The sequence below is a fragment of the Protomyctophum parallelum genome (genome assembly GCF_964188405.1).
Source record: "Protomyctophum parallelum genome assembly, chromosome: 10".
NCBI lineage: Eukaryota > Metazoa > Chordata > Actinopteri > Myctophiformes > Myctophidae > Protomyctophum > Protomyctophum parallelum.
In genome coordinates, this window is record NC_139704.1 from 49327601 (window position 1) to 49348166 (window position 20566).

Genomic DNA, 20566 nt, shown 5'->3' on the forward strand with positions numbered 1-20566 from the left:
ACATCAGACACTCCCATCAAACACACTCACATCAAACACTCACATCAAACACTCACATCAAACACTCACATCAAACACTCACATCAAACACACGTCATCAAACACTCACATCAAACACTCACATCAAACACTCACATCAAACACACGTCATCAAACACTCACATCAAACACTCACATCAAACACTCACATCAAACACTCACATCAAACAATCACATCAAACACACACATCAAACACTCATATCAAACACACGTCATCAAAAACTCACATCAAACACTCACATCAAACACACACATCAAACAATCCCATCAAACACTCACATCAAACAATCCCATCAAACACTCCCATCAAACACTCACACCAAACACTCACACCAAACACCCACATCAAACACCCACATCAAACACACGTCACCAAACACTCACATCAAACACTCACATCAAACACTCACATCAAACACTCACATCAAACACTCACATCAAACACTCACATCAAACACCCACATCAAACACCCACATCAAACACTCACATCAAACACTCACATCAAACACTCACATCAAACACTCACATCAAACACTCACATCAAACACCCACATCAAACACCCACATCAAACACTCATATCAAACACACGTCATCAAACACTCACATCAAACACTCACATAAAACACTCACATAAAACACACGTCATCAAAAACTCACATCAAACACTCACATCAAACACCCACATCAAACACTCACATCAAACACTCACATCAAACACTCACATCAAACACTCACATCAAACACTCACATCAAACACTCACATCAAACACTCACATCAAACACTCACATCAAACACCCACATCAAACACCCACATCAAACACTCACATCAAACACTCACATAAAACACTCACATAAAACACACGTCATCAAAAACTCACATCAAACACTCACATCAAACACCCACATCAAACACTCACATCAAACACTCACATCAAACACTCACATCAAACACTCACATCAAACACTCACATCAAACACTCACATCAAACACTCACATCAAACACTCACATCAAACACCCACATCAAACACCCACATCAAACACTCACATCAAACACTCACATCAAACACACGTCATCAAACACTCACATCAAACACTCACATCAAACACTCACATCAAACACTCACATCAAACACTCACATCAAACACACACATCAAACACTCACATCAAACACACGTCATCAAACACTCACATCAAACACTCACATCAAACACTCACATCAAACACACGTCATCAAAAACTCACATCAAAAACTCACATCAAACACTCACATCAAACACTCACATCAAACACTCACATCAAACACTCACATCAAACACTCACATCAAACACTCACATCAAACACTCACATCAAACACTCACATCAAACACTCACATCAAACACTCACATCAAACACTCACATCAAACACTCACATCAAACACTCACATCAAACACTCACATCAAACACTCACATCAAACACTCACATCAAACACTCACATCAAACACTCACATCAAACACTCACATCAAACACTCACATCAAACACTCACACCAAACACTCACACCAAACACTCACACCAAACACTCACACCAAACACTCACACCAAACACTCACATCAAACACTCACATCAAACACTCACATCAAACACTCACATCAAACACTCATATCAAACACTCATATCAAACACTCATATCAAACACTCATATCAAACACTCATATCAAACACTCATATCAAACACTCATATCAAACACTCATATCAAACACTCATATCAAACACTCATATCAAACACTCATATCAAACACTCATATCAAACACTCATATCAAACACTCATATCAAACACTCATATCAAACACTCATATCAAACACTCATATCAAACACTCATATCAAACACTCATATCAAACACTCATATCAAACACTCATATCAAACACTCATATCAAACACTCATATCAAACACTCATATCAAACACTCATATCAAACACTCACATCAAACACTCACATCAAACACTCACACCAAACACTCACATCAAACACTCACATCAAACACTCACATCAAACACACACATCAAACACACGCTGGGAGTTTGAACGAAGGCTTTGGGTGGAGATACTCACAACACAGACCTGTGGGTAGGCGGCCCCAGACACCGGGAAGACGGCGGGCCCCCCGGGCACCGGGAACACGGCGGGGCCCCTGGGGACCACGTGCTGCAGCGGGTGGCCCAGGTACTGGGGGCTGCACACCGTGGGGAGGTGGGCCTGGATGGTGGTGTAGGGGTGGAGCGCCTGGCCGTGAGGGTGGGCCACCATGGGCTGGTGGGACTGGGGAGGGGGAAACATACGGTTATATATGGGTGGGCCACCATGGGCTGGTGGGACTGGGGAGGGGGAAACATACGGTTATATATGGGTGGTCCACCATGGGCTGGTGGGACTGGGGAGGGGGAAACATACGGTTATATATGGGTGGGCCACCATGGGCCTACCTGGTATATTGTGGATCTAGTAAACATCCTTAGAAGTGAAAGCCTACCTGGTATATTGTGGATGTGTGAGTGGGTGGTAGGGGTGGGGTTCTACCTGGTATATTGTGGTACCTGTGGTACCTGTGGTACCTACCTGGTATATTGTGGTACCTGTGGTACCTACCTGGTATATTGTGGTACCTGTGGTACCTACCTGGTATATTGTGGTACCTGTGGTACCTACCTGGTATATTGTGGTACCTGTGGTACCTACCTGGTATATTGTGGTACCTGTGGTACCTACCTGGTATATTGTGGTACCTGTGGTACCTACCTGGTATATTGTGGTACCTGTGGTGCCTACCTGGTATATTGTGGTACCTGTGGTACCTACCTGGTATATTGTGGTACCTGTGGTACCTACCTGGTATATTGTGGTACCTGTGGTGCCTGTGGTACCTGGTATATTGTGGTACCTGTGGTACCTGTGGTACCTACCTGGTATATTGTGGTACCTGTGGTGCCTGTGGTACCTGGTATATTGTGGTACCTGTGGTACCTGTGGTACCTACCTGGTATATTGTGGTACCTGTGGTGCCTGTGGTACCTGGTATATTGTGGTACCTGTGGTACCTGTGGTGCCTACCTGGTATATTGTGGTACCTGTGGTACCTACCTGGTATATTGTGGTACCTGTGGTACCTACCTGGTATATTGTGGTACCCGTGGTGCCTGTGGTACCTGGTATATTGTGGTACCTGTGGTACCTGTGGTGCCTACCTGGTATATTGTGGTACCTGTGGTACCTGTGGTATATTGTGGTACCTGCGGTACCTACCTGGTATATCGTGGATGTGTGAGTGGGTGGTAGGGGCGGGGTCCTACCTGGTATATTGTGGATGTGTGAGTGGGTGGTAGGGGTGGGGTCCTACCTGGTATATCGTGGATCCCACAGAGATGACTGGCACCACGGCCGCGGCGTGCGTCACCGCCGCCGTCACCGTGGCCACGCCCCCCTGGGACTCCACCCCCACGACTCCGCCCCCGGGGTGGGGGAGGTGGGGGTGGGGGTGGTGGTGGGGGTCCACCCCCCCCACCCCCACCAGGATCTCCGCCGCTGTGGGAGGGGCCCCACTGCCGCCCCCCCGGTGTTGGTGGCGTCCCGGGACTCCGCCCCCTCCTCCGGCCCCGCAGCGGACTCCGCCTCCTCCTCCCGTCCCGGGCCCGCCCCCCTCCGTGGCGGTGGTCCCGCCTCCTCTCTGGTGATGGTGGTGGTGGGCGTGGCCTCCTCCTCCCAGGGCCGTGGTCCCGCCCCCCATGGTCTGTAAGAAAGTAAAGTTTATTTCACAGACAATTACAGTCACAAAGTGCTTTAACAACAATACAATGAAAACAAGTCAATAGTCAATAAAACAAGTTAAGAACTAAATCACTAATGGAGGGCTCGGTACCTACCTGCTCGTAGAGCCAGTACCACTGGTGGGCCACCTCGAACAGCACCTCAGGGTAGACTCCGCCCCCTTTGGCCGCCTCCTCCACCGCCATGCACGCCTTCTCCAGCATCACGTTGTCCTGGAGAGGGGGGGAAACGTTAGCTTAGTGTTAGCTTAGCTTAGCTTCTCCAGCATCACGTTGTACCGGAAGGAAGGGGAAACGTTAGCTTAGCGTTAGCTTAGCTTCTCCAGGAAACGTTAGCTTAGCGTTAGCTTAGCTTCTCCAGCATCACGTTGTCCTGGAGGGGGGGAAACGTTAGCTTAGCGTTAGCTTAGCTTCTCCAGCATCACGTTGTCCAGGAGGGGGGGAAACGTTAGCTTAGCGTTAGCTTAGCTTAGCTTCTCCAGCATCACGTTGTCCTGGAAGGGGGAAACGTTAGCTTTGCGTTAGCTTAGCTTAGCTTCTCCAGCATCACGTTGTCCTGGAAGGGGGAAACGTTAGCTTAGCGTTAGCTTAGCTTAGCTTGTTTTCATGGTTTATAAGATCCTAAACATCGGAGTTTAGGAGTTTGTCCCATTTGGAGCAGGAAAATGACTAATAAGTGCACAAACTCAAGTTAAATTAACCAAAGTAGCCGTCGGCAGTTGTGACGTCTAAAGCCTTAAGGCCCATTCATAGTCTGGATTTTCGGTGGTGAGGTGACCACCGCTCCGGTGGCGAGGTGACCACCGGAGCTGAAATAACGTTGAGCAGTGGTGAGTAAAAACAGAGAGAAGGGCTGGAGCGGTGGCGGTGGTTTGCTCTTCACCGCGGCTCAGTGACGTCATGTTGTAGTTCGGTGGTCACCTCCGTGACGTCATGTTGTAGTTCGGTGGTCACCCCACCACGGAAAAGTGCACGAGCCGCAGCAACATGAGTGAAGCGACCGCCTTCTTCAGAAGCAAGAGAGAAGAATATGAAAAAGAAGCAATCTATCCCGTATAGTAATAATCTAACCCTACAATTTATGTTTTCTTTACCTTAGTAAAGTACAAGATTGTAAAAGAACAGATTTACATTAACCACAGCCCTCTGGACCTCGTTAAACCCACCTGTTCCTTGCACTGCACCAGGGCCCTCTGGATCTCGTTGGGGTTGAGGGTGTGTGTTTTAATTGAACCCACCTGTTCCTTGCACTGCACCAGGGCCCTCTGGATCTCGTTGGGGTTGAGGGCGTGTGTTTTAATTAAACCCACCTGTTCTTTGCACTGCACCAGGGCCCTCTGGATCTCGTTAGGGTTGAGGGCGTGTGTTTTAATTGAACCCACCTGTTCCTTGCACTGCACCAGGGCCCTCTGGATCTCGTTGGGGTTGAGGGCGTGTGTTTTAATTGAACCCACCTGTTCCTTGCACTGCACCAGGGCCCTCTGGATCTCGTTGGGGTTGAGGGCGTGTGTTTTAATTGAACCCACCTGTTCTTTGCACTGCACCAGGGCCCTCTGGATCTCGTTGGGGTTGAGGGCGTGTGTTTTAATTGAACCCACCTGTTCCTTGCACTGCACCAGGGCCCTCTGGATCTCGTTGGGGTTGAGGGCGTGTGTTTTAATTGAACCCACCTGTTCCTTGCACTGCACCAGGGCCCTCTGGATCTCGTTGGGGTTGAGGGCGTGTGTTTTAATTGAACCCACCTGTTCCTTGCACTGCACCAGGGCCCTCTGGATCTCGTTGGGGTTGAGGGCGTGTGTTTTAATTGAACCCACCTGTTCCTTGCACTGCACCAGGGCCCTCTGGATCTCGTTGGGGTTGAGGGCGTGTGTTTTAATTGAACCCACCTGTTCCTTGCACTGCACCAGGGCCCTCTGGATCTCGTTGGGGTTGAGGGCGTGTGTTTTAATTAAACCCACCTGTTCCTTGCACTGCACCAGGGCCCTCTGGATCTCGTTGGGGTTGAGGGCGTGTGCGTGGGGCAGGCAGCTCAGGGCCAGCTCGGCGGCCGCCCGCACCATGTTGGGGTCCCGCGCCCGCGACGCCCGGTCGGCCAGCGACGCCACCTCGGGCGGGGTCAGGTGACCGTCCCAGCACTCCACCAGGATGTTGAGCGCCGCGCTGCCGATCTCCATGGCCTGGCCTGGGAGGGGGGGGGGGGGGGGGGGGGGGGGGGGGGATACATTTAAACTGAAAGCCCTCCCCACGGGGCAGACCATTCTGGGATGGGCGTTGCCGATTGGTTCACACCAACCAATCAGAGTAGTAGCAAAGCAGATGACGCCGTTGTCAATTGTGTTTTGGCTAACCCGGTCGCTAACCCGGTTGCTAACCCGGTCGCTAACCCGGTCGCTAACCCGGTCGCTAACCAAACAAGCTCGGTTCAACGAGCGCTGCTAGCATGTAAACAAACACGGTGAAATATGTCGGATGATGATGTTTCTGTAAAGAAACAGGACGCGAACCCCTTTTGGTGTTTTAAGCATTATGTTATACTTCAGCTATTGAAAAATAGCAGATGTACGTTCATTTTTTTATTCAAAACATTAGCAAACAAAATGTTTAAGAAAATAGCCAATCCCCAACTACGTGTTGCTTTGTGCCGCGTTGTGGGCTTGTAGATCTGCTATTTTCACTAGTTTTGGTCCGGGGGCTATAAGACTCGATTTCTCTTATGGGTCTTTGAGCTAAAATATTTTATTTAAGTACTGCTAGTACAAGAAGGAGTGGCTGACGTCATTCCAGTGAGTGGTACTCTTAGATTTATTTTCCCTTACAGCTTTCTTCTTCTCCTCAGCTTAAATGTTCATAAAAGAGGAATAATAATTTAGCTGAACATAATTCAGTGGGGAGATAAATTATTTGGCCCGCAGAAATGTGACGCAGCATATCTGTGAGAATCTGGGCAGCTCTCCTCGGGCCCAGCCGGAGCCAGAGGAACCTAAGAAGACTGAGTTTATTCTAGACTTAACTTTGAGACTCGAGTACAAAGAGTGACTGATTAGAATTCATCATGCTTTTAACCCATTCTGGGCGGGAAACCCCTATTGGTGTTTTAAAGCGTTTACGTTATACTTTAGCTATTGAAAAATAGCAGATCTACAAAAATCGTGAAAATGTAGTACAAAGCTTTGAATATTATATTCTTTCAGAGCGAACGTTTTTAACTCAAATCGTCTGGGCGGGGGGGGGGGGCGGGTCCCTGGAACGACATATTTTCAGATGGGAGTCGGTGGCAATTTACATATAATATTGGGGGTCGTTGACATGAAAAAGTTTTGAGAACGACTGACGTAGAAACACGAGGTTCTTCAGAAAACTGTCAGGATTTAGAAGACATATTTCCTCAGGTCTGAATGGGTCTGAATGGGTTAACCCATTCTGACCTGAGATCAGATTCATACGAGGTTTCCGGCGCACACACACTGGTATGATTTTCCCATTCTGACCTGAGATCAGATTCTAAAAATGTCAGTCATTCTTCGATTTTTCAAAAATAGCAGACCTACAAGCTCGTATGGCGCCACTCGGTGGCGCGATACGAGCTTGTAGATCTCCTATTTTTAAATAGCTAAAGCATAACATGATGCTAACACCAAAATGGGTGCCCGGTCTGAATGGGTTAATGCGTTTATAAAAAAAATGAAAGTCGTTTTGCGTTCCGTCCCTGAACGGAGGAGAAGTTATTCATGTCCTTATTCTGAACGCTCAGCGGGAAAACCGTTTAATCCTCAAAGTTTGTTAAACCATTTAGACGTCAAAATAAATCCAAATCATGACAATTTTCTGAACCTCATGTTTCCGTGTCAGTGGTTCTCAATATTTCATGTCAAGGACCCCAACAATTATCTATTTGAGTTAAAAATATTCGCTCTAAAAAAGAATATATATTTGCGCCAACATTTTCACGACTTTTCCAATAGCTAAAGAATAACGTAATGCTTAAAACACCGAAAGGGGTTCCCGCCCAGAATGGGTTAAAAAGTGCAACCGCCAGACTTGCCCTCCATTAGCTCCGCGATTGATTTTTTTAGAATACATTAAAAAAAATCAGATTTTTATTAATCGCATATAAAAAGATTAAAACGGCCAGCTTATTCTGAACGTTTTTGAGGTCATCAGAGAAGACTCTGTTCTCGGTTCCAAAGACTAGGTCAACAACAAACAGGACAACAGCATTTTGTTGCATGCTGAAGTGTAAAAAGTGTAAAATCCGCCATTACGACGGCATCGAGGCCTGCCAAAATACATTTTATTCGACTAAACCGGGTGCAGAACTTAGTTTAGACAGTTGTTGGTTTAGACTAGTCATTGGTTAGACCAGTCATTAGTCCTATACAACTACAACCTATCTCAAACCCTCACCCTAAACCTAACCTCCCACGGGGCAGCACACCTAAACCTAACCTTAACCCATGTCTAACCAATGACTAGTCTAAACCTAACCTCCCACGGGGCAGCACACCTAAACCTAACCTTAACCCATGTCTAACCAATGACTAGTCTAAACTAAGTATGCACTAGAGCCCTGCACAGGCCTAAAATATGGGCCCGTGCCCGGCCCGGGCCCGTGGAGTTAAGGCCCCGCCCGGCCCTAAGCCCGTTGGTCAAGTCCAGAATAGGCCCGGGCCCGGCCCAAAAGCCCGACATTTTAATTTTTTTTATTACGCTATTTCTATAGCATGCGCGCCGCGGCCGCTTTATTGGTGCACATTTGTTGCACGGACGCAGCAGCAGCAGCAGAAGCTACTCACAGCTGCACTATATCGCTCTGATAAACCCACATTAAGGAACAAGAAGTCAATAACACACAGACGTCACACTAAAAAGTAGCCTACTTAATTATAGTTTTATATAGTAGCTGCTGCACGTGCACTGTCAATCAGCGCAACGCGTTGTGAGCTTGCAGATCGGCTATCGCGGACTCACGCTGCATTATAAAACCCAGACGGACAATAATAAGAAGTAAGAACACTTACGTTATGCATCTGCAGTTTCTGCAATGTACAAATCCAACTTTGTTTAGTGTGGTACTGGTAATAATGCTCCCGCAGTATTTCATTTGTTTTTATTGCGGATCTCCTGAAATGAATTCTGTCAGAGAGCCGTAGCCTAGGCCTACTTACTTAGTACTCGGTGTGTGACTGTGTGCATGTGTGTGTGTGCGTGTGTGTGTGTGTGTGTGTGTGTGTACAGCTGCGCTGCATAATAATTAGGAGAGAGAGAGGACGAGAGTTTAGGCGCGGAGCGAGAGAGATAGAATGTAAAACACGTTGTTTCAAAGTCTTTATAGTTTTGACCAGATTGTAGTGTGTGCGTGTGTGTGCGTGTGTGTGGACACTGTGGAGGGGTTATTGTCATTCGTCACGTCGTCACTATGGAGCAGACAGCAGCATGCTGCCGCGCTGCGGAAGCAAGTCCAGTCTGGGTGAAATTCACATCGGAAAATTAATATAACGGCGCGTGAGCCCGCCCGGCCCACGGCCCGTTGGGCAGTGACAAAGTCGGCCCGGGCCCGGCCCGTTTTGGTGCGCCGGGCCGGACCCCGTCGGTACCCGACGGGCTTGCAGGGCTCTAGTATGCACCCCGACTAAACCAACTGTATATTTAGTCGACTAAAACTAGACTAAAACATTCCAGGTGACTAAAAAAGATGTGACGCAAAAACTAAGTGAAAACTATTCGAGAGACTAGGCCCCTTTTCCACTAGCAAGGTGGAACCAGAACTTTCCAGAACCTGAACCAATTTTTGTCTCCACCAGGCCGAAGGCATGTGGGGAGAGTATGTTTTGCACTCCGTCCGTCCGCGTGTCCGTCCGTCCGTCCGTCCGTCCGTCCGTGTGTCCGTGTGTCCGTGAACAGCTAATCTCGGCCACCGTTAACCCGGTCGATGCCATATTTTGCACACACACTCCCTGGATGCCAACCATGAACCTCTGCCCCAAACTTTCCAGAACGGCCTGTTATAGCGCCACCAGGAGGCCGCTTTGTGCAAAACAAGTTTTTGCACAGTACACCTACAGATTTTGTCCAAACATCACGCAAATTGGTACACAGTCTCTCTAGAGCCATTCAACGAAACGGGTCTTTCAGATTTATCAGACTCCATCCTGATTGGTTAAGATTGGCTTCCAAAGTTCACAGGAGTGCTCAGTTTCAAACAAAATGCTGCAAATCATGAACACATCGCGTGATTTCCGTGAAATTGTGCACCCACATTCCCACTAGGCCGAGGACGAAATGCCACATGAACAATTTCAACTCAGCCTCAAGGTGGCGCTATAACTGGCCGAAAAGTGTTTTTACCTCTAACTGCACAGATCTGTGGATAACCTGGTGGAGACCTGTGCCCAGAAGGGCACTTTTTCTAGTTTTAGTTCTGGGTTTGTTTCCACAGCGCACAGCGCGGTACGGCACGGTTTCAGACCAGGTTCTCAGAACCTTTTTTCGGCCCTGCTTTTGAGGTCGAACTCAGTGTTCCCAGAACACTGAGTTCTGGGACCTATGGGCGGGGCAGACTTAACAGGTTCTTGGAGACATATGGAAAGAGAAGCAGAACTTGGTTCTGGAACTTCCCAGGTTCCTGGTAGTTCTAGTTCTAGTTCTGGTTCTTGTTCCAGTGGAAAAGGCCTATGACTAAAACTAAAATAGAAAGACAACACTGGATCGTGACAACAGCCCTGTTACATCCCTCTCACCTGTGATCCAGGAGACGTGTGAGGAGTATGTCCGGGACAGCCAGTTGGGGGAGACGAAGTTGTGCAGGCCCAGCGCGTACAGGCCGATCTCGAAGGCGCAGAGGTGCAGGTTGCGGTGCGGGCCCTGGTGCCCTCCGCTGGCCGACGGCTGCGTGAAGATGGAGGTGGACGAGTTCCCGCCGGCCTTGATGAGCACCGTCTTGGCCAGCTCGAAGTAGAAGTGGGCGGCGGCCTCCGACGGCTGGTTGGGCACGTGGGGCGCGTGGCACTCGGGGCGCCGCCCCTTGTACCTGGAGGGCACGGCGTGCACGAGCGCGCACAGACACACACACACACACACACACACACACACGCGTACGCACACACACACACACACACACACGTGTACGCACACACACAGACACACACGGGCACTCACGCACACGCACGCACACACAGTAACACACACACACACACACACACGTGTGAAAATTCACAGGGCCGAGGCCGATTCTACACATGTGACCAGATTTGACTGAGAGACTGCCATGGCGCAAATTCCAGCTTTTCACCAGAGGAGATTTCTTCTTTTTCCTTCTTTAAAAAAATATATAGTTAATAGCACTCTTTACAAACTAGAGCATGTCTGAAATAAGTGTCAGAGCTGAAATCTACATGTAAATATGAAACAAATGCTTAAACATGTAGCTATAGGTGTAATGTTAGAGACCACAGAAGACATGTAAATATGAAATAAATGCTTAAACATGTAGCTATAGGTGTAATGTTAGAGACCACAGAAGACATGTAAATATGAAATAAATGCTTAAACATGTAGCTATAGGTGTAATGTTAGAGACCACAGAAGACATATAAATATGAAATAAATGCTTAAACATGTAGCTATAGGTGTAATGTTAGAGACCACAGAAGACATGTAAATATGAAATAAATGCTTAGACATGTAGCTATAGGTGTAATGTTAGAGTCCACAGAAGACATGTAAATATGAAATAAATGCTTAAAAATGTAGCTAGGTGTAATGTTAGAGACCACAGAAGACATGTAAATATGAAATAAATGCTTAAACATGTAGCTAGGTGTAATGTTAGAGACCACAGAAGACATGTAAATATTAAATACATACTTAAACATGTAGCTAGGTGTAATGTTAGAGACCACAGACGTGAACCTTTCAAGCCTGTTTTCTCAACTCTCTGTTTCTCTGCCAGACATTACTCTATAAGCCATATCTCCTAAACTGGAGGGTCAAACTGAACAACCAATATGTCAATTTGAAGCTACGATTCCCTGCTTTCATAGGACATGAAAAAACTAAAAATCTAAAAAGAATCCAATGGCAGTCCCTCAGTCTAATTTAGTCACAAATGTCTTTGAAATAAGTTATCAAACCTTTTCGTAAAATGCAAAGAGATTGATGTCTTTTACCTGCTGGTGTCCGTGCTCTTGGCCCGGGCTCCGCCCCCCGCCCTGCGAGAGCCGCTGGACGACGAGGAGCCCAGCGAATCGGAGGAGGAGCTGCTGATGCTGTCGCTGTCCTGGCCCCGCCCCCAGGAGGCCGCCGCCCAGCCCCCGCGCAGCGGGCGGCGGCTCAGCGTGGGCGAGCTGTCCGACGTGGTCTCCGGAGCGCTGCTGTCGATGCTCGCCATGCCTAGAGACACCGGGAACACACCGTTACAGACACCGGGAACACACCGTTACCATGGAGACACCGGGAACACACCGTTACAGACACCGGGAACACACCGTTACCGGGAACACACCGTTACAGACACCGGGAACACACCGTTACCGGGAACACACCGTTACAGACACCGGGAACACACCGTTACAGACACCGGGAACACACCGTTACAGACACCGGGAACACACCGTTACAGACACCGGGAACACACCGTTACAGACACCGGGAACACACCGTTACAGACACCGGGAACACACCGTTACCGGGAACACACCGTTACAGACACCGGGAACACACCGTTACAGACACCGGGAACACACCGTTACAGACACCGGGAACACACCGTTACAGACACCGGGAACACACCGTTACAGACACCGGGAACACACCGTTACCGGGAACACACCGTTACAGACACCGGGAACACACCGTTACAGACACCAGGAACACACCGTTACAGACACCGGGAACACACCGTTACCATGGAGACACCGGGAACACACCGTTACAGACACCGGGAACACACCGTTACAGACACCGGGAACACACCGTTACAGACACCGGGAACACACCGTTACAGACACCGGGAACACACCGTTACCATGGAGACACCGGGAACACACCGTTACAGACAGCGGGAACACACCGTTACAGACAGCGGGAACACACTGTTACAGACACCGAGAACACACCGTTACAGACACCGGGAACACACCGTTACCATGGAGACACCGGGAACACACCGTTACCATGGAGACACCGGGAACACACCGTTACCATGGAGACACCGGGAACACACCGTTACAGACACCGGGAACACACCGTTACAGACACCGGGAACACACCGTTACCATGGAGACACCGGGAACACACCGTTACAGACACCGGGAACACACCGTTACCATGGAGACACCGGGAACACACCGTTACCATGGAGACACCGGGAACACACCGTTACAGACACCGGGAACACACCGTTACCATGGAGACACCGGGAACACACCGTTACAGACACCGGGAACACAACGTTACAGACACCGGGAACACACCGTTACAGACACCGGGAACACACCGTTACAGACACCGGGAACACACCGTTACAGACACCGGGAACACACCGTTACAGACACCGGGAACACACCGTTACAGACACCGGGAACACACCGTTACAGACACCGGGAACACACCGTTACATGGCATCGTTGGATATCTTAAAGGAGAATTCCATGCTAGAATGCTTTCTTACCTTTCTTTGTAGTTGTTACGTCCCCACCAAAGAGGTCCAGTTATTTTGTGCAAAAACTCCTTATTGGCTGTTTCCCCTACCATAAGCCCTAAATGAATTGCATTGAATGGGAATTGAATGGGGCTATGGGGTGTTGTGCTAATTTGCTTATTTCCATCTAAATAAGTAGTAAAGTGTGTCGCTTGGGATATTATTTACATTATGAAGAGAGGATATATACAAAAAAAATGTGAGCGATGTAAATAAGCGAATTAGCACAACACCCCATAGCCCCATTCAATTCCCATTCAATTCAATGCAATTCATTGAGGGCTTAGGGTAGGGGAAATAGCCAATAAGGAGCTTTAGCACAAAATAACACCTGGACCTCTTTGGTGGGGACGCAACGACTACAAATAAAGGTAAGAAAGCCTTTTAGTATGGAATTATCCTTTAAGGATGTACCAGCTCGCAAGTGCGCGCTGTGTACAGCCAACGCTGAAACATAAGACGACACAGATGCTTTCCCCCTTTGGATCTATCTAAGTTACATCAGTTGAGCCTTTGCATGCGGCCTGTAAGGTCGTCGAGGCCAGGGCCAGTTCTACGGGCAAGTTCTACGGGCAAGTTCTACGGGCCAAGATGGAGTCTGAAGACGTACCAGAGGTACAGACATCACCTCACCTGTGTGTTTCTGCTATAGCCCATTCTGAACGGGAACCCATTTTGGTGTTAGCATCATGTCGTGCTTTAGCTATTGAAAAATAGCAGATCTACAAGCTCGAGCTTGTAGGTCTGCTATTTTTGAAAAATCGAAGAACGACTGACATTTTTTAGAATCTGATCTCAGGTCAGAATGGGTTCATCAGACCAGTGTGTGTCCCAGTGGAAAACCTCGTATGAATCTGATCTCAGGTCAGAATGGGATAGAGACCAGAGGGACTAACCTGTGTGTTTCTTCTTCTGCCGTACGGGGGACCCCCAGCAGCGGCCGCTGTAGGCCCCTCGGCCCCCCAGGGCCAGCCTGCTGGGCACCGTGCCCTCTGGCTTGAAGGGGGCCGCTTCCCCCTGGGGGTCTGGGGCCGAGGAGGGCTGCCCGCCATCTGACACACACACACAGACACACACACACACACAGACACAGACACAGACACACACACAGACACAGACACAGACACAGACACAGACACACAGACACAGACACAGACACAGACACAGACACAGACACACACACAGACACACACACAGACACAGACACAGACACACACAGACACACACACAGACACACAGACACAGACACAGACACAGACACACAGACACAGACACAGACACAGACACAGACACAGACACAGACACAGACACAGACAGACACACAGACACAGACACAGACACACACACAGACACACACACAGACACACACACAGACACACACACAGACACACACACACACACACAGTCCCACAGTCCCACAGACACACACACACACACACACACACACACACACACACACACACACACACACACACACACACACACACACACACACACACACACACACACACACACACACAGTCCCACAGACACACAGACACACACACACAGTCCCACAGACACACAGACACACACACACTCGCACAGAGACGCACGCAACACGCACACACAGTGGAGAAATGTACCGTACATCAAAGCCACATAGCTGAGAGAGTTAAGGCTCATTCATAGTCTGTATTTCCGGTGGTCAGCTGACCACCGCTCCGGTGGTCAGCTCACCACCGCTCCGGTGGTGAGCTGACCACCGCTCCGGTGGTGAGCTGACCACCGCTCCGGTGGTGAGCTGACCACCGCTCCGGTGGTGAGCTGACCACCGCTCCGGTGGTGAGCTGACCACCGCTCCGGTGGTGAGCTGACCACCGCTCCGGTGGTGAGCTGACCACCGCTCCGGTGGTGAGGTGACCACCGCTCCGGTGGTGAGGTGACCACCGCTCCGGTGGTGAGGTGACCACCGCTCCGGTGGTGAGGTGACCACCGCTCCGGTGGTGAGCTGACCACCGGAGCTGAAATAGCGTTGAGCAGTGGTGAGTAAAAACAGAGAGAAGGGCTGGAGCGGTGGCGGTGGTTTGCTCTTCACCGCGTCACCCCACCACCGATAAATCCAGACTATGTATGAGCCTTTAGGACATTGAGGGGTCAGAAAACGGAGTACTCGAGTGCTGTTCATGCAGCCTGGATGGAGAGACACAAGCTGGAGTTTGAAATGCATTGTTTTCAACGAGGGCGGCGCGAATATCAGCTATTTTAGGCATGTGTACAACATGACAATCTAAAACAAAGGAATTTAACATCATGGACGGAAGTCAGAAGGGCTCTATTTTCGTCAGCGCTAAACCCCTTATCCCTAAACTTCTTTGCCTTTTTGAGTGGTGCAACCACTCCAAGGAACAGCAATGTCCGTGTGTCCGTGTTCACCTATCTATGTGACGTTAATGAACACCAGTATATGACTATTAGTACCAGTAGGGGCGCTGTTGTGCCAGAAACAGAGAGAGGGATAGTGCTGCACTGTTGCCTCTGTTGCCTAAGCCAGTGAAACCCTGAGCATTAAACACAGGCAGACGCAACGATAGTCTATCATTCATTGTTAAAGCTCCAAATGATATTCGCAGCAGCGAGTGTGAGGCGTTGGGGAACGGATGGAAAGTAAATAGTGTTATTAAGGCGGACTCCTTCTAACTATATGGAAGAAACTAACGTTAGCTCCCATACTAGCAGTAGCTTCCCTCGTCAGACGACACAACACCACCACAGATCGGGTGGAAGCTGCTGCCTGATATCACTGCTTGTGCCCGTGGATGGGAAATAAGATTTAAAAGGCTATGGAAGCTTGGATGAAAGCACAGATGTGTGCAATAAAGTTTTGTCATCCCTGTGCATCCCGTCTGCTGCTCGTGTGTTGTGAGTCTGTCGCTGGACTCGCTGCCAGTGCCTGCTGAATGCAACAAGTTAGAGAGCGTCATAAGCATGCGCCCTTCCTGCGCTGGAAGTAGCAGATCTACAAGTTATCTACCCGTCGCAATGCACAGCGCTTTGGGCTTGTACATCTGTGATTTTCCCGCAGTTTAGTTGACTTATATCGATTCACAACTTTAGGACCCCTACAAACTTTGTTCGTCAATCCACTAACATTTTCGTCTAGCCTCGTCTTGTCAACGATAACACACACGTCTCGTCATCGTCATCAAACAGAGCTACGGTATTTAGCTCGTCAGCGTCAGTCTTGTCCCGAATTATTTTAGTGTCGTTCCGTTTTAGTCCGTCTTAGTCCTGGAAAAAGGGGCGTTGACGTCGTCATTTACGTTTAAAACAACACTGCACTATACGTACAGTAATTCCATAGCCTGGTTAATAAACCAGACTAATATTGCACGGACCGCGGGATATTAGTCTGGGGAGGCTCAGCTTGGATTTCATTTCCAGGGAAACATTTTCTCTTTGACGCAATTGGTCAGAGCTACTGTCAGTCAAAGGTCTCAAGCATTGAAAGTCACTGTACCAAAGCCCGCCCATATTGCATACCGTGTCCCGATTGGCCGCCCACATTCTCTGGTATAGGAAATGGGCGTACAATTGAGCCTCTCCAGACCGTAATCCGTCGGCAGGCAATTTATTTTTGCCAACGGCTGATTCGGTCTGGTTTATTAACCAGGCTAGTAATTCCAGGCCACAGTACTCACCCTGCTCTCTGGGGTCAGCCACTCCCTCTCCTCCCGCCGTGGTGGCGTTGGCGTTGCTCTGCACGCCGTTCCCCATCGGCCCCGAGGCCCCTCCCCCTCCCCCGCTCGCCACGGGCACCGCCGCGGACGGCGAGTTGGACGAAGACGAAGCGGCGGCGGCCGCCGCGGCACTGACCGCGTTGGAGGACGAGGAGGCTCCTCCCCCTCCTCCTCCTCCTCCGTGTTTGGAGACTCCTCCTCCTCCGGCCGCGCCCGTGGTCACCGTGGCGTGTTTGGACGGGCTGCGCTGGCTGCTGCTGCTCGCCGCCGGCTTACTGGAGTAGAAGGAGCTGAGGGTCTGAGGCTTGTGGGTCTGGCTCTCACGGTCCAGCAGCTTGTCCAGGATCTAAAGGACACAGAGGAGAGGACGGTGTTTATCCCATTCTGAACGGGAACCCGTTTTGGTGTTAGCATCATGTTATGCTTTAGCTATTGAAAAATAGCAGATCTACAAGCTCATAGCATAGAGTAGAGTAGAGGAGAGGTGGGGAGAGGAGAGGAGAGGAGAGGAGAGGAGAGGAGAGGAGAGGAGAGGAGAGGAGAGGAGAGGAGAGGAGAGGAGAGGAGAGGAGAGGAGAGGAGAGGAGAGGAGAGGAGAGGAGAGGAGAGGAGAGGAGAGGAGAGGAGAGGAGAGGAGAGGCCTTTTTTATGATTTATTTGGGAGCTTTTCGTCTTTTTTTATTGATAGATGTACAGTAGGTAGACAGGAAACGGGGAGAGAGATGGGGGGGAAGACAGACAGCAAAGTTCGTCGGGATCAGGACTCGAACCCGCGACACACCGTCTGTCATGCTGGATTACCAGCCAAGGTGCCTGGACCGTTAGGCCAGCCCAGGCCGGGGAGAGGCAGTCGGTAGGGAACAGCAACGTTCCCGGTTCGATCCCTGTGGTCTCCTCCCCCAGAGTTAGTGTCAAAGTGTCCTTGAGCAAGACTCTGAACCCCTAATTGCTCCTGATGTGCTGGTTGGTGCCTTGCATGGTTTCTGACGCCATCGGTGTGTGAATGTGTGTGTGTGTGTGTGTGTGTGTGTGTGTGTGTGTGTGTGTGTGTGTGTGTGTGTGTGTGTGAATGTGTGTGTGGGTGTGTGTGTGAATGGCTGAATGTAATCAAATCTATGTAAAGCACTCTGGATAAAAGCGCAGTATAAAAGCACCATTTACCATTAATTCACTTTGTTTGGCTTTTAGAGTCTCTTCCAGATCTATTCAACGAGTTCTTTATGCACGACTTGAAGTTAACAAAAGAGCTAATGGACTCCACACTGTGGAGTAGGGGGGGGGATGAATACCCTGTCCTTTCTCCTCACAGCACTAGGTCTGCTGTGGAGTAGGGGGGGGGGATGAATACCCTGTCCTTTCTCCTCACAGCACTATGTCTGCTGTGGAGTAGGGGGGGAATGAATACCCTGTCCTTTCTCCTCACAGCACTAGGTCTGCTGTGGAGTAGGGGGGGGATGAATACCCTGTCCTTTCTCCTCACAGCACTAGGTCTGCTGTGGAGTAGGGGGGGGATGAATACCCTGTCCTTTCTCCTCACAGCACTATGTCTGCTGTGGAGTAGGGGGGGGGGGGATGAATACCCTGTCCTTTCTCCTCACAGCACTAGGTCTGCTGTGGAGTAGGGGGGGGATGAATACCCTGTCCTTTCTCCTCACAGCACTATGTCTGCTGTGGAGTAGGGGGGGGATGAATACCCTGTCCTTTCTCCTCACAGCACTAGGTCTGCTGTGGAGTAGGGGGGGGGGGGATGAATACCCTGTCCTTTCTCCTCACAGCACTATGTCTGCTGTGGAGTAGGGGGGGGATGAATACCCTGTCCTTTCTCCTCACAGCACTATGTCTGCTGTGGAGTAGGGGGGGGATGAATACCCTGTCCTTTCTCCTCACAGCACTATGTCTGCTGTGGAGTAGGGGGGGATGAATACCCTGTCCTTTCTCCTCACAGCACTATGTCTGCTGTGGAGTAGGGGGGGGATGAATACCCTGTCCTTTCTCCTCACAGCACTAGGTCTGCTGTGGAGTAGGGGGGGGGGGATGAATACCCTGTCCTTTCTCCTCACAGCACTAGGTCTGCTGTGGAGTAGGGGGGGGGGGATGAATACCCTGTCCTTTCTCCTCACAGCACTATGTCTGCTGTGGAGTAGGGGGGGGGGGATGAATACCCTGTCCTTTCTCCTCACAGCACTATGTCTGCTGTGGAGTAGGGGGGGGGGATGAATACCCTGTCCTTTCTCCTCACAGCACTAGGTCTGCTGTGGAGTAGGGGGGGGGGGATGAATACCCTGTCCTTTCTCCTCACAGCACTATGTCTGCTGTGGAGTAGGGGGGGGGGATGAATACCCTGTCCTTTCTCCTCACAGCACTATGTCTGCTGTGGAGTAGGGGGGGGGATGAATACCCTGTCCTTTCTCCTCACAGCACTAGGTCTGCTGTGGAGTAGGGGGGGGGGGGATGAATACCCTGTCCTTTCTCCTCACAGCACTATGTCTGCTGTGGAGTAGGGGGGGGGGGATGAATACCCTGTCCTTTCTCCTCACAGCACTATGTCTGCTGTGGAGTAGGGGGGGGGGGATGAATACCCTGTCCTTTCTCCTCACAGCACTAGGTCTGCTGTGGAGTAGGGGGGGGGGGATGAATACCCTGTCCTTTCTCCTCACAGCACTAGGTCTGCTGTGGAGTAGGGGGGGGGGATGAATACCCTGTCCTTTCTCCTCACAGCACTATGTCTGCTGTGGAGTAGGGGGGGGGGATGAATACCCTGTCCTTTCTCCTCACAGCACTATGTCTGCTGTGGAGTAGGGGGGGGGGGGATGAATACCCTGTCCTTTCTCCTCACAGCACTAGGTCTGCTGTGGAGTAGGGGGGGGGGGGGATGAATACCCTGTCCTTTCTCCTCACAGCACTATGTCTGCTGTGGAGTAGGGGGGGGGGATGAATACCCTGTCCTTTCTCCTCACAGCACTAGGTCTGCTGTGGAGTAGGGGGGGGGGATGAATACCCTGTCCTTTCTCCTCACAGCACTATGTCTGCTGTGGAGTAGGGGGGGGGGGATGAATACCCTGTCCTTTCTCCTCACAGCACTAGGTCTGCTGTGGAGTAGGGGGGGGGGGATGAATACCCTGTCCTTTCTCCTCACAGCACTAGGTCTGCTGTGGAGTAGGGGGGGGGATGAATACCCTGTCCTTTCTCCTCACAGCACTATGTCTGCTGTGGAGTAGGGGGGGGATGAATACCCTGTCCTTTCTCCTCACAGCACTAGGTCTGCTGTGGAGTAGGGGGGGGATGAATACCCTGTC

General features: G+C 50.1%; 1 protein-coding gene across 1 annotated transcript in view; it reads right to left on the reverse strand.

Annotated features, from left to right (window-relative positions):
• The window catches only part of zswim8 (zinc finger, SWIM-type containing 8), a 144906-nt gene that overhangs the window by 30865 nt on the left and 93475 nt on the right, over positions 1 to 20566 (reverse strand). Inside the window, exons 22-29 of the mRNA XM_083775375.1 lie at positions 17232 to 17616; positions 14448 to 14603; positions 12020 to 12242; positions 10592 to 10881; positions 5813 to 6036; positions 3951 to 4067; positions 3428 to 3817; positions 2146 to 2352 (exon numbers count right to left, since the gene is read on the reverse strand). Of these exons, the coding sequence (XP_083631501.1) occupies positions 2146 to 2352; positions 3428 to 3817; positions 3951 to 4067; positions 5813 to 6036; positions 10592 to 10881; positions 12020 to 12242; positions 14448 to 14603; positions 17232 to 17616 (1992 nt within the window). The remainder of the gene's footprint in view (positions 1 to 2145; positions 2353 to 3427; positions 3818 to 3950; positions 4068 to 5812; positions 6037 to 10591; positions 10882 to 12019; positions 12243 to 14447; positions 14604 to 17231; positions 17617 to 20566) is intronic.